At 63.0% G+C, this 12,406-nt stretch overlaps 1 protein-coding gene across 2 annotated transcripts; it reads right to left on the reverse strand.

Annotated features, from left to right (window-relative positions):
• Nucleotides 1-137: 137 nt before the first annotated feature.
• PKN3 (protein kinase N3) lies at nt 138-10,929 on the reverse strand (the record flags this gene model as incomplete). Of its 2 annotated transcripts, none has more annotated exons than XM_084238273.1 (21): nt 138-547; nt 809-889; nt 1,024-1,131; nt 1,211-1,353; nt 1,768-1,844; nt 1,978-2,040; nt 2,660-2,836; nt 3,796-3,887; nt 4,040-4,103; nt 4,361-4,428; nt 4,557-4,659; nt 4,825-4,993; nt 5,076-5,151; nt 5,535-5,678; nt 5,788-5,897; nt 5,978-6,124; nt 7,322-7,505; nt 7,682-7,993; nt 8,469-8,651; nt 8,784-9,014; nt 10,906-10,929. In XM_084238273.1, the coding sequence occupies 21 exons, from the start codon at nt 10,927-10,929 to the stop codon at nt 335-337; spliced, it is 2,769 nt and encodes a 922-aa protein (XP_084094399.1). In that variant the 3' UTR covers nt 138-334. The 2 variants fall into 2 exon arrangements, with proteins under 2 accessions (XP_084094399.1, XP_084094400.1); XM_084238274.1 differs by having other exon boundaries at nt 8,469-8,614; nt 8,774-9,014.
• Nucleotides 10,930-12,406: the final 1,477 nt, after the last annotated feature.

The raw sequence follows: 12,406 nt of genomic DNA on the forward strand, positions 1-12,406 counted from the left end.
ATAAACCAGCCGGGCTTCTGAGACAGCCCCCCGCTCTCAAGCCAGGCTGCCTCCAGTGCGGTTTTATAAATTTAATAACCCACAAAGCAAGTCAAGTATTAAAAAACACAACCAAACCACTCCTTGCTGTGCCCCCCTTTCTGGTCCGGGTCTCTTTGGGGCATGTGGGGGAGACTGCCCAAGGGCTGAGAGAAGTCCATGACCAGTGCCCCACAGCTGCCTCCACAGGCTCATAAATACCAGGCAAGACCTGGGCCTCCAGGGCAGGGTGCTGGGGCAGGCAAACGGTGCCTCTCTCTGTCCCGGGAGCAGGGGGCAGAGGCTGGGAGGGTTCTCAGGGCTCCAGGAATCGCTCTGACACGAAGTCGAAGTCCCGGAAGGCGGCCTGTTGGCGGGCCGTGAGGTGGCTGCGGGGCTCGGGCGGCGTCAGGGTGGGCGGCAGCCCGGTGAACTCGCCCTCGAAGTAGCGCAGGTCTGTAGGGCCGCAGACAGTGGGCACGAAGGGCGGCTGGACGGCGCGGGCCAGCAGGGCCTGCCAGTCGGTGGCCTGGGGGCGAGAGCAGAGGTGCCAGAGACGACAGAAGGGAGCCCAGCTGGTCACCGCACACCTCCCTCAGGCCGGCTCCAGCCCACACAGACACTACACACCTCCCCCAGGCCAGCTCCAGCCCCCCAGTCACTGCACACCTCCCCCAGGTCGGCTCCAGCCCACCCAGTCACTGCACACCTCCCCCAGGCCGGCTCCAGCCCACCCAGTCACTGCACACCTCCCCCAGGCCGGCTCCAGCCGCCGTGCCCCGGCGCTCACCCTGAAGAAGGGCTGTGTCTTGATCTCCTCGGCATCCCGCTCGCCCGCCCCCAAGCGCTTCTCCGGGCACTTCTGGAGGAGCTGGCAGGAGGACAGGTGCTCCCTTAGGGTGCTTGGTCCCAGGCATGTCCGCCTCCCCGGCACCCCATGGGCGGTGGCAGGGGCCCATGAGCTATCGGCAACTCCAGCCCAGCCCTGGACCCTGCAGTAAGCACCTTCTGGATCAGCTCGAGCCCTTGCAGCGACAGAAAGTGGGGGTACGGTGCGTCTGCGTTGACGATGCAGTCAAACACCTCCTCCTCTGTGTCCCCTGGGAATGGGCACTGTGGGAGGGGGGCCTCAGTCTGGGGCCCAGGCCACCCACCCCACCTCGAAGCCCAACAGCGCCAGTCCAGCACTCACCTCGCCCACCAGCATCTCATAGAGCAGCACGCCCAGCCCCCACCAGTCCACTGCCCTCGTGTAGGCCTCCTGGGTCAGCACCTCCGGGGCCAGAAACTCCGGGGTGCCGCAGAAGGTGCTTGTCCGGTCCCCAAAGCCGATCCCTGCAAACCAACATCCCCACCCAAGCTGGCTCAGTGTCTTGTCCACAAAAACCTCTGCGGTGGGAAGAATCAACGGCCAATCCTTCTCACCCCTTGGACGGAAGCCCGTGCCAAGACCTGCCTGTACCCTCACTGCTGGGAAGGATTTCATGCCATCTGACTGGAGAGGAAGCTGAGTCTCAGCCAGGCTCACATGTCAAGGTCACGCAGAAAGCAGCCCGAGCATAGGCCCGGCCTCTGGTCAAGGGCAAACTGGGGCTCTTGAATAAGAGCTTCTAAGGCAGGGAAGGAATAGCCGCTGTGTTCCCCTGGGGTGAAGGCTGGGACAGGAATATCCCCTAGGAGGTGCCACCTCCCAGCTGGCCTAGCCTGGTTGAGTAAGGCGGACACCAGCTCCGGGGAAGGAGGACCCACCTTCCTTACAAAGCCCAAAGTCTGCGATCTTCAGGAAGCCCTGGGCATCCAGCAGGAGATTATCCAGTTTAAGGTCCCTGGGCGGGAGAGGGAAGGGGTAGTGGGGGGAGGGAAGGTCCAGGCGACTGAGGAAGACCTAGGCCCAGCAGACAGCAGGCCCTGCCCCAAGCAGCCCCTGCCCCACTCCCCCAGCAACTCGAGGCAAGTTACCTGTAAATGATCTTCTTTTCATGTAAGAACTGCAGCCCCAAGACCACACAGGACAGGTAGAACCTGGAGGGGTGCATGGGGGTGGGGTTCAGGCCCAGGACAGCAGGGACAGGGCAGGAGACAAGGATGGCCATGGCCTGGGGAACCCTGGATATCCTGGCCAGAGTCAGAGTCAGATGTGGACCAGAGACGGGGACGAGACCCCTGTCTGGGTGGGGTAAAGTCCTCCAGCCCCAAGGTCATCCAAGGTTACTGCCAGTCCTTTCTAGATGATGGCCAGTGTACTCCACCTCATTCTCAGCAGCCTGCTGCTGATACTCATCGTGCCTATTTTTCAAATGAGGATTTGAGACTCCAAGGAAGTGACCCCGTGTCAGGGTCACACCGCTAGTGGCCAAGCTGATACGTGAACCCAGACTCCGGAGCCCATACTCTGGAAACAGCAACTCCAGCTGCAGGCCGCTCATGTTCACAGGTCCCTGTGCCTGGCAATTTATAAATGTTTTGCTCATCTAGGCGTCAAGTCTATGAAATGGCTATTATTAGCCCAAATTGCAGCTACATAAACTGAGGCCCAAGGGGGCAAATGCTGTGAGCACTGATACCCAGGATCTGAATCAAGGCCCCCTGACTCCACACCCTTTGTGATGGGCAGGAGGAGGACAGGCAGGTGGGAACCCACCGGGCCTGAGGCTCTGGGAAGACGTCCTCATGGATATGCATCATGAGGTCACCGCCGGGCGCGAACTCAGTCACAAAGCAGGCGTGGCTGGAGGTCTGGAAACAGGCCAAGAGGGACAGCAGGAAGGGGTGCCCAGTGCAGCCCACAGCTTCCAGGATCCGCTTCTCACAGTACAGGCTGCAGGGGAAAGCAAGGAAACCAGGAAAGCACTCCTGGTTCACTGGTCCCGCAGGCCAAGTGCCAGGCAGGGAGAGCCATGGTTTTGATGTGTCCGGGGTTCTCAAGGGTCAGTGAACCTGACCATGACCCTTGTCCCAATTTTTTAAAAGATGTATTTATGTATGGGGCCTCCCCGGTGGCGCAGCGGTTGAGCGCTGGGTTGCGAAACTGCGCGCGGCCTCTGCGGCGCCGGTTCAATCCCCGGCTGCTCCCCGGCCAACGGAGGAGGGTCCCACATGGCGCGCAGACCTCTCCTGCCGCCCGCTGCTCCCCTCAGCAGTGTCCTTCGGTCCTTCTGCCTGCTCTGCTCCCCGCTCTGGCTCTGGTGAATTCTCTCACCCTCCCTCCCGCACTTCTGACTGTACCCAGTGCATGTATAAACAAAACAAGCAAACAAACCAGCAAACAAATAAATAAAGCATGCCTCTATTAAAAAAAAAAAAAAAGATGTATTTATGTATGCATACAAGTGCTGGGGTGCAGGCCAGAGGTGCGGGGAGTGAGAGGATTCACCAGAGACAGAGTGGGGAGCAGAACAGGCGGATCGACTGAAATACACTGCTGAGGGGAGCAGCAGGGAGACAGGAGAGGTGGGCTGTGCCATATGGGTAGCTCCCTGGCCGGGAATTGAACTTGTGCTGCTGCAGTGGCTGCAGATAGCTTCATAGTGCTGAGACTTAACCCCTTGCGCCACCAGGGAGGCCTCTCATCCCCATTTTACACATGAGGAAACACGTGCAGAGAAGTAACCTGCCCAGAACACCGTAATTAACTGCAGGGGCTAAAAAAAGAACCCAGGACTGGCTGGCCCCATGGGGGCACCTCCTCAAAGCCCCAAGAGTATTCAGGTGCCCTCCATCGCCCACAGTCCAGGCAGCATCGGGTGCCCAGAGCCCCCCAGTGGACCCAGCACACACCTCTCTATCTCATCCCGGCTCAGCACCTCTTGCTTCTTCAGTGCTTTGATGGCATAGTATTTCCCTGTGCCCTTGAACTGGACCAGGAGGACCTGGGGACCAGAGAGGCTGGGCTGTAGGTGGGCATTACAGGGGAGCCTTCACTTCCCCCACCCACTAGCCCACAGGTGAGTGGGTCAGTGTCCTCCTAGCTAAGGTGCCGGGGCCTGCCCACTCCCTCCAGCACCCCCTCCTTAGCCACTACCTTCCCAAAGTGCCCTCGACCCAGCACAGCCAAGCAACGGAAGTCCTGGAGCCGAGGGGCTTTCCTGCAAGAGAGAGAGGGTGAGCAAGCACCCGGGACAAGGGCTGGGCCTCTACCAAGAGCCGCTCCGACCCTCCAGGCCCAGTCCTGCCACCCTGCTGATGGTGAAAGGGGCTGGAGAGCCTGGTGTCGGCATCACGGCTGGAGCTCAGGAACAGGGGCTCAGGAGCCAAGCCCTACGCGAGTCAGGGACTGTGCCACTGGAGCCCCAGGGTGGTGTGTGACAGATGTACAAACACCAGGGTGAGGTTGATTGGATACCTGGTGGCTGCGGCTGGTGGAGACGGCCCAAGGCGAGTCCTTGGCTCCATGTGGGGGCGTTTGGTGCGCTGCAAGGGCAGGGGGCTCAGGACGCAGCAGGAATCCCCTCCCTCTTTCCCTACAGCCCTGCCACCCCCACACAGGCACCTCAGGGCCCCACCACATCCCCGACCAACCCAGGAGGCTCCCCCCACACCGGTATCTCCTCAGGGGTTGGCTCTGGAGGCAGGTAGAGTCGTGGGGGCTTGGGTGGGGGTCTCGCCCCTTCTCCTAAGGGGGTCTTCTTGGGCTGGAGGTTACTGTGGTGAGGAAAAAACACAAGGCCGAATACAGGCAGATGGGGGGATGGACATACAGCCATGGAAGACAGACAGCTCAGAGGGGGAGCAACAGAGATGGGGGCACTGCCCAGAGGCGGTCTCCACAGGCAAGCAGCATGCAGCCTGGAGCCAGGGCACTCCTACCTGGGAGAGGCAGAGTCAGTGGCCCCCCGGCGTGTGGCTGGCGTCTGGGGGCACCCTTTGGGGGGGCTGATGGTGCTTGGAGAGCTGCAAGGAGGTAGCAGGCTCATGACCAAGCGCCCCCAGGCTGCCATGCTGAGGTTCATCTGGGAAGCCCTCAGGAAGTCCTGACCTGGGGTCAAAGAGGGCTCAGTGCAGGGACCCCAGACGGCCCCAGGCCTGCTCCCTACACCGCAGCCCTCGCCCCTGCACACCTCTGCGTTTAGAGAAAATGCGTTTCTGCCTCTGTAGCCGGGGCCTTCTCTCAATGACTGGGTCACAGAAGGTCACCTGTGGGGGCAGGGGGCAGGGTTTGAAGACCAATCCCTCCTACCCATCGCCACGGGCCCTCGTAGGTCTCCAGAATCCCAGCCGAAGCCCCCAGTGTCAACGGATGCCAGAGCCAGAAAGGCCCAGAGAGATGGATTCAATGTCCTCGTTGGGACCACAGGAGGCAACAGGCCCAGAGGAGAGCTGTGTGTCCAGGGTCACCAGTCTGAGTCTCAGAGGGACTGGGAATACTTCATTCTCGGAGACCTCTTCCCTCCGGGCCTCAGTTTCTACCCCTCTGCATGAGGGGGTGGGGCTGGGAGGATGTCACACAGTTTCAAAGGCCCTTCCAAGCCCCATGGGGCCCAGAGCCTGAGAGGTCAGAAGGCAGGGTCAGCAGGTACCTGGGCAAAGAGCAGCCCCTGGGGCACCAGGCTGAGGGAGAGCTGGTGACAGGCATTGTCCAGGAAGTCCTCCAGCCGCAGGAAGGCCACACCACATAGCTGCCGCCAGTCCCGCCAATGCACCCCAATCTCCAGCTCTCGGGCCTGCATCAGGGAGGCAGGGTGAGGGGCAGGCCATGGCACCAGCCCCTGCCCGGGGAGCCTTCCACCTGGTGGCCTGGGTCACTCCGGACCACACAAGGGCCAGCCTCACCCTCTCCAAGGGGACAATAAAAGTCTGGTCCCAGGACTGTTTGGCAACCGGTCCCCAACCTGTCTGGCCCACGACACGATTATCCACCTTCAGCACGGCCAGCACCTCACCTGCAGGGACAAAGCAGGACTCAGGGCAGGCCAGGAGTAGAGGCCCTCCCCCTTAAAGGCCCCAGCAACCTCCTACTCACAGGCCAGCTCGCCTTGGCCCCGCTGCTGCTTGACCCTGCCCCGAAGCCAGCCCTGGGTGGGGTTCCCGGCCAGCGCGGCCACAGGTGACCGTCCGGGCACAGCTGTCAGCAGCTGCTCACAGCCTAGGAGGTGGACCTGCAGGGTCCCTGTGGGGGAACGAGGGGAAGGGGATGGCGTCAGGTGTCATCCTCCCACTGCCGCTACCCATGTCCTCCTGGGCCCTCAGGAATCCTGCCTGGCTCCTGGCAGTGGCTGAACCCAGCCACCACCCATGTTAGGCCTTGGTAGCCACCTGCCACCCCCAGGACACACCCACTGGCCTTCCACCTTGCACTTGGGGCAACAGGGACACATGGATCTCAGCCAGGCTGCCTGTTGCCACAGAACATGACTACATGCTGCTCCAGGCTCGGGGTACAGGGAGCAACAAGGCAGGAACCAGAACTTGGGGCAGGAAGTCTGGCTGCCCATCCTGTCTCACCACCTCCCTGGGCCTCCCCTCCCCAGCTCTGCTCCCCTCCTGCAATGGCGGCAAAGCAAGTCTTGCCAATCAAGGGCATTCATTTTTAGTCACTCCAATTATGGCCTTCAAAGGATGGAGGAAGCTGTAGCACTAGCAGCTCCTGAGGACAAGCTGGCCATATGAGCACCATTTAGGAAGTCCAGGCCTGGAAGTTACACTCATATAAGCAATGACAACCCTCAGGGTAGGAAGAAAATCTTAGGAAGACCAACTGGGATGTTCCTTAAGGAACTAGGATATTTAACTGGAATATGGGGTAGCCCCAAGTTGCTGACTTGGGGCATTTTAATAATTTGTCACTCCTGACTTCCCCCATTTGTCTACCTGGTCAACTCCCAGAGGTCCTCAAAGCCAAGCTCAGATACCAGCTCTTCCAGGAAGAACTCCTTGATTCCCCAAGGCCAGGTGAGGAAGTCCACCCAGCCCCTGCATGTCCCCTTCTCAGTTTTGTTCACAAGGGGCTGTCTGCCCTGCTCAGTCCCAGACTTTCTAGTTGTATCCCAGGAGGGGAGCTCAGGCCTTCCCAGATCATTTGTTGATGGCAATTCAGCTGCTGCTGCAAGGAGAGAGCTCCAGACCCCCCAGGGCTCCCCAACACTCATTCTGTAAGCATTGCCATGGTTACTCATTTAAACAGCAGCTCCATTGATGCCAACGCTGTGCTTACTTCACGAGTGACCACTGAATTGTCACTGCAACCCTCTGAACTAACTGCCAATTTCATCCCCATTTTAGAGATGGATACACTGAGGTTCAGAGATGTCAGTTGCCCCAGGTCACAAGCCGGTGGGTGGTGAAGCCAGGACTAGAACTCGGCTACCTGTCAGGGCAGTGGGCTTCACAAGTGCCCCTGAAGGCTGGGGGTTCCCAGACACCGCAGTCCGAAGCTCCTGGGCCACTCTGCCTCGCAGGGGATGGGCAGGGGGCAGTCCCTCCAGCAGCTGCTCCAAGGCCAGCCGCAGGAGGTCCAGTTTCTGGGAGGACTCCTGGAGCTGGGCCTGGGCCTGCAGAGGGTACATGGGCCAGGTAGGCAGCAGCTCAGGCTACCTGGAGACCCCCACAATGAGGTCCAGACACAATGCGCCCCGTTTCCTCCCTGCCACCCACATGGCTAGTCCATGTCCATGCAGAGGGTGGTGTGGGAGCAAGGAGAACTTCAGGGAGGGAGCCAGGGCCTGACCTCGGCCAGTGCCTTCCGGTCCTGGGCCCGCCGGCCACCCAGCAGCTTCACCACGTTCTTGGCCCCCTCGGCCACGGCAGCCTCGATGTGGAGTCGATGCCGCAGCTCTTCCACCAGCAGCTCCGGACCTAGGAGGAAGGAGTCAGCCCCCAGACCCAGGTCCTGCTCAGGCGGCCCAGCCTTGCCTCCCAGGGCCTCACCTGGCTCTGGGGACCCACTGGCCTCCAGGCTGCTGATCTTCATGCGCAGCAGGGCCACCTTCAGCTGACTGTCCCGCAGCATCTGCTGGGCAGCTGCCAGGAGCTTCCTCTCCTATGGGGGAGTGGCCCACGCTCCATCAGACCAGGTCAGGCCGGCCCCCCCTCAGACCCAGGCTGAAACCATACCCGCCTCGGAAGGGCAGACACTAGAGACTCCCCTTCCCTCTCACACCAGCACCGGCGGAGGTCCAGCCTCCCCCATCAGATCAGGCCGAGGCCAAGGCCCCCTCACTAGGTCAGGGTTGAGCACCCCACATTGTGCGGGGGGGTTGGAACTAGAGCTGGACCGGGCCCCGCCATTCGGTGGATGTTGGACCCCGTTCTTAGACTAAGGGTCAGAGCCACCCCTTCAGCACCAAGCAGCTGTGATTTGGGCGGTGCCTTGCCCGGCAGATGAAGGCTTACAGCTGTGTCTCCCTTGGGGTCAAGGGCTGGGGTGCAGTGCCCTATCAGGATAGGGGCTGGGGCAGCACCTCCCCTAATAAGCTGAGAGCCCATCTCCCCCTGCTAGTTCTCAGGGGCTTTACCTTGGGGGTGCCACTGGCATACGTGTGGGTCATGTTCTCAGCCCCCTGCTTCACTTTAAGCTCCACCTGCAGCTGCCTCTGTAGAGCCTCCAGCTGCCGGGCCCTGGGCTGCTCTGCTGACGGGGGTGCTCCTGAAGCCACAGGTTCTGTGGACACGGAGGGTGGAGATGTGAGCCCCTCACCCTGAGTAGAGTGCCCTCCCATGGTCTAGCTCATCCCATGCCCTCCTGGGCAGAGGCGACCAGAGGGGAGAGTTGAGGCTGGGGCCGGGGGGCTGTCCCAGGTGATGCAGAGCCCCCACTCACCCCTGGCCACGGGCCCGGGGCTGGGCAGCAGGACGCGGGCGTGCAGCTCCCGCAGCTCGCCGTGCAGCTGCTCCAGCCGGCGGTTGGAGGAGCGCAGCAGCTGCTGCACGTGGCCCAGGTGGCGGCGGTCGGTGGCCACCCGCCGCAGGTTCTCCACACCCTCCTTGATTTTCAGCTCCTTCTGGATGGCACGACGGATTGCCTCCTTCTCGTCCTCTGGGGGCCGCTGCTCAGGCCCAGGCTGTGAACGGCAGAGGAGTCACTCTGCCCATTCTGGGGTCACCAGCCTCAGCTCACCACAGGCAGAGGGGAGGGAGTATAGACGGCACCCACAACTGACCAGAGGGCAGGTGTTCCCAAATCAGACGGAGGCCCCAGGCTAGTTCTCTGGCCAGGGCTCAGGCCTTAGAGGCCCTGGGGAAGTTGCTCACGTTTGGGCAGTGCGGCTGGGGGCCAGGGCCCAGTCAGGAGCTCTGCATACATTGACCTGTCAGTCCTCGCAGCCACCCCATGAGATGGATAGGGTTATTAACCCCATTTCACATATGAGGAAACTGAGGCAGGAGGTTAGGTAACCTGCCCAACACAGGCGCGGCCACTGTCTCTTGGACCCAGCCTCTCCGCCCAGCCAGGCTCCTCCTGGCCGCCTGAAGTCTGGGATCCAGGTTAAGAGCGGGGGCAGAAGCTCAGGCTGAGAAGGGATCTCCAAGGTCCCAGAGTCAGGGCAGCTGGAGCAGGAGGAAGCAGGGCCTCTGGGGACAAAGCAAAGGCACAGAGAAGCGCTGGGGGTGGGGTCACTCCGCACTGGCTCCTGGGAGAAAGCAGAAGGCTCTTGCTTCTCTACTCCAGGTTGGAGCAAGGAAAGGAGAAAGCCTTCCCAGAGGCGAACACTTCAAGCCAAACGATGCCAAAGCTGACCTCAGCTCAGGGTAACCCATGATGCCCCCCACCCCGCGCCGGGAACTCTTACAGGGCCTTCGCCTTACCTCTCTGCTCGCCATCTCCTGAGCCCAGTGGAAGGGTGGCCACTCCAGCCTCAGGGACCCCCACCCCCCAGGCCTCGGCTGGGCTGGCTGGCCTGCTTGTCAGAGGGCAGGGGTGGGGCTCAGGAAATCCTCTGACGGCCCTAGGCAAGAGGGCCAGAGCCAAGGCCTGAGCAAACAAAGATCCCATGGAGCTGGGGGCCTGGCCACCGGGGTCCTGAGTCACCCAGCTGCCTCTCCAGGGCGGAGGTTCACAGGAAGTTGGAAAAAGTGTACAAGTCACTGCTGCAAGAGGTGGAGGGCCCTCGCAGGAAGGGGGGCAGCCCTGCAGGGTGCCTAAGCCGTGAGGTGGGGGCACTGAAGGTGTCAGGTCTGGGACACCTCACCCTGAGCACCCCCTGGCCTCTCCTGGCTGGAGACCTGCCCAGCACATGGCCTCTCCCTTTCTGCTCTGCTGCTGGGACCCCAAGTAGTGCACAAAAGCCCCACACCCACTGCTCTAGGCTGGGGGGCCACCTCGCCCTCCCCAGTGACGGGGCACAGCAGCCTTGCCCCCCGCGCCCACAGAGGCATCCCTGCCAGATCTGGCAGGAACCCGCCCCCCTATACCCCCCCCCCCCCCCCCCCGCCTTTGGGGCTGGAACCCTCCGGGTATCCGAGGCTCCCGCCCGCGGGGCGCGGGGCCAGGCCCTCCCTCTCGCAGCAGCACGACGAGCTTCGGGAAGGACCCCCACGGGTGAGCGAGGCTGGCCCTTCTCCCGCGCGCACTTTTGCCCGGCCCCGCCCTCCCCGAAGCGCCCCTCGGCCTTCCCGGCCGCTCCCGCCCGCCCAGCGCCCCACCTGGGGGAGCCCAGCTCAGGCGACTGGGACCCTCCCCGGCGCCCCGACTGCAGCTGGAGCCGCGCGCGGCTGGCCCGCCCGGGGCGCGCCGTTTCTGGGGCTCTCCGGGGGCGTTTCCAGGCGGGCAGCGCGACTTACCGCTCGGCTCGGGTCTGCCCGGGGGCGCGTCGCGGGGCCCCGGGGCCGGGCCTGGGAAGGGGCCCCGGGGGGGCCCGGGGACGCGGCCGGGGCCGGCGGCGCCCGGGGCGGGGAGGGAGGCGCCCCCCGCCGCCCGCGGCCCGCGCCCCGGCCTCCCCGCGCGCCGTCCACCTGCCGCGGCGCCCCCTGCTCCATGGCGCCCGCGGCCGCCCGGCCCCTCCCCTCGGCCTCGGGCTCCGGAAGCCCCGGCCCCGCGCCCGGACTTCCAAACTCCAAACTTCCCGGGCGGCGGCGCCGGAGCCCGGGACGCGCGCCCCCTCCCGAGCCGGCCGGCGCTCCCGGGCCTGGGCGCAGCCCCGCCTCCGGCCGCGCGGGGGGCGCGGGGACCCCGAGCGCGAGGCCCGGCGCCGCCCCGGACGCGCGGCTCCGCGGGGGCCCCGCTGCGGAGGCCGGACCCCGCGCCGCAGCCCCGGCCCCGCCGGGGCGGGACAGGAAGGGGCTTCCCCGGGTCTCCGCCGCCCGCCGCCCGCCCGAGGGCGCCCGGGGAGGGACAGCGCCGCCTGCCGCCCGCGGGCCTCCGCCTGCGACGGTCGCGCGGCCGGGGCAGCCTCCGCGGCCTCGGAGCCCGCCGCCGCCCGGCTCCCGCCCGCGGGCCTCCCGCCGGGGGCGTGGCCGGGGCGCCGCGAGCGAATCCCGACCCCGCGGCCCCACGGGGTGCCCGCCCGTCTGTCCGGCGGCTGGAAGAGCGTTCGCAGCGGGGACCGCGAGGCCTCATCCAAGTGATGCCAAGTTACGGGGGAGGAAACCAGACGCCCCAGGCTTCCATCACGTCACCCCACGGGTGCCCCCAGTCGCGCCAGAGCCGAGTTCCACCGTCGCCCCGAGGAGCCCATCTACCCGGAGGCTCACTGACACCCGGAGGAACGCACCGAGAGCCCCCGGCCCGCACGAGGCGCGTCCGTGCCGGGGGATATGCTGGCCCGGCCTCCGGAGCCTTCCTGGCATCCTGCACTTTAAGCCAGGACTCCCCTGGAAGGTGCTTCCTCCAGGGGCTGGAAGCGGCTATGGCGGAGGGGCTACTTCTGCCTTGGCACCCCCCAGTGCTGTACCGAGGACAACCACAGCCCTCTGCTCTGACCGGTTCCTCACCAAGGACTAAAGTCACACTGGCAAGCCTTGGATAGTCCTGAGGTGTCCTGTGACAGCAAATCAACCAAGAAACAGGTCTTTGCCGAGGTAACTTGGTTCACTGGGGATAAGCCTAGACTTCATCATCAGAGGCGAGTGGTGACAGAGTGGCCAAAGAGGGCTGGACGTTAAAAACAAGCAGCCGGCACACAGTAGGATCTTTCCAATGGGGGTTATCAAGCTGTCCTAAGCTGAACATTAACCGTAGTTTTTAAAATTATGTGGGTTTTTTTATTTTATTTTATTTTTTTAAAGAGAACCAGCTCGGTTGAAACTTTATTTTTTATTTTAAGATTAATTTATTTATACAAGCACTGGGTACAGTCAGAAGCACGGGAGGGTGAGAGAATTCACCAGGGGAGGCCCTGTTTTAATTTTTTTTAAAGATTTATTTATATATATAAGAATCAAGGGTACAGGCCAGATGTGCTGGAGGGTGAGAGGATTCACCAGACACAGAGTGGGGAGCAGACCAGGCAGACTG

This window comes from Talpa europaea, assembly GCF_964194135.1.
Source record: "Talpa europaea genome assembly, chromosome: 7".
Classification (NCBI taxonomy): domain Eukaryota; kingdom Metazoa; phylum Chordata; class Mammalia; order Eulipotyphla; family Talpidae; genus Talpa; species Talpa europaea.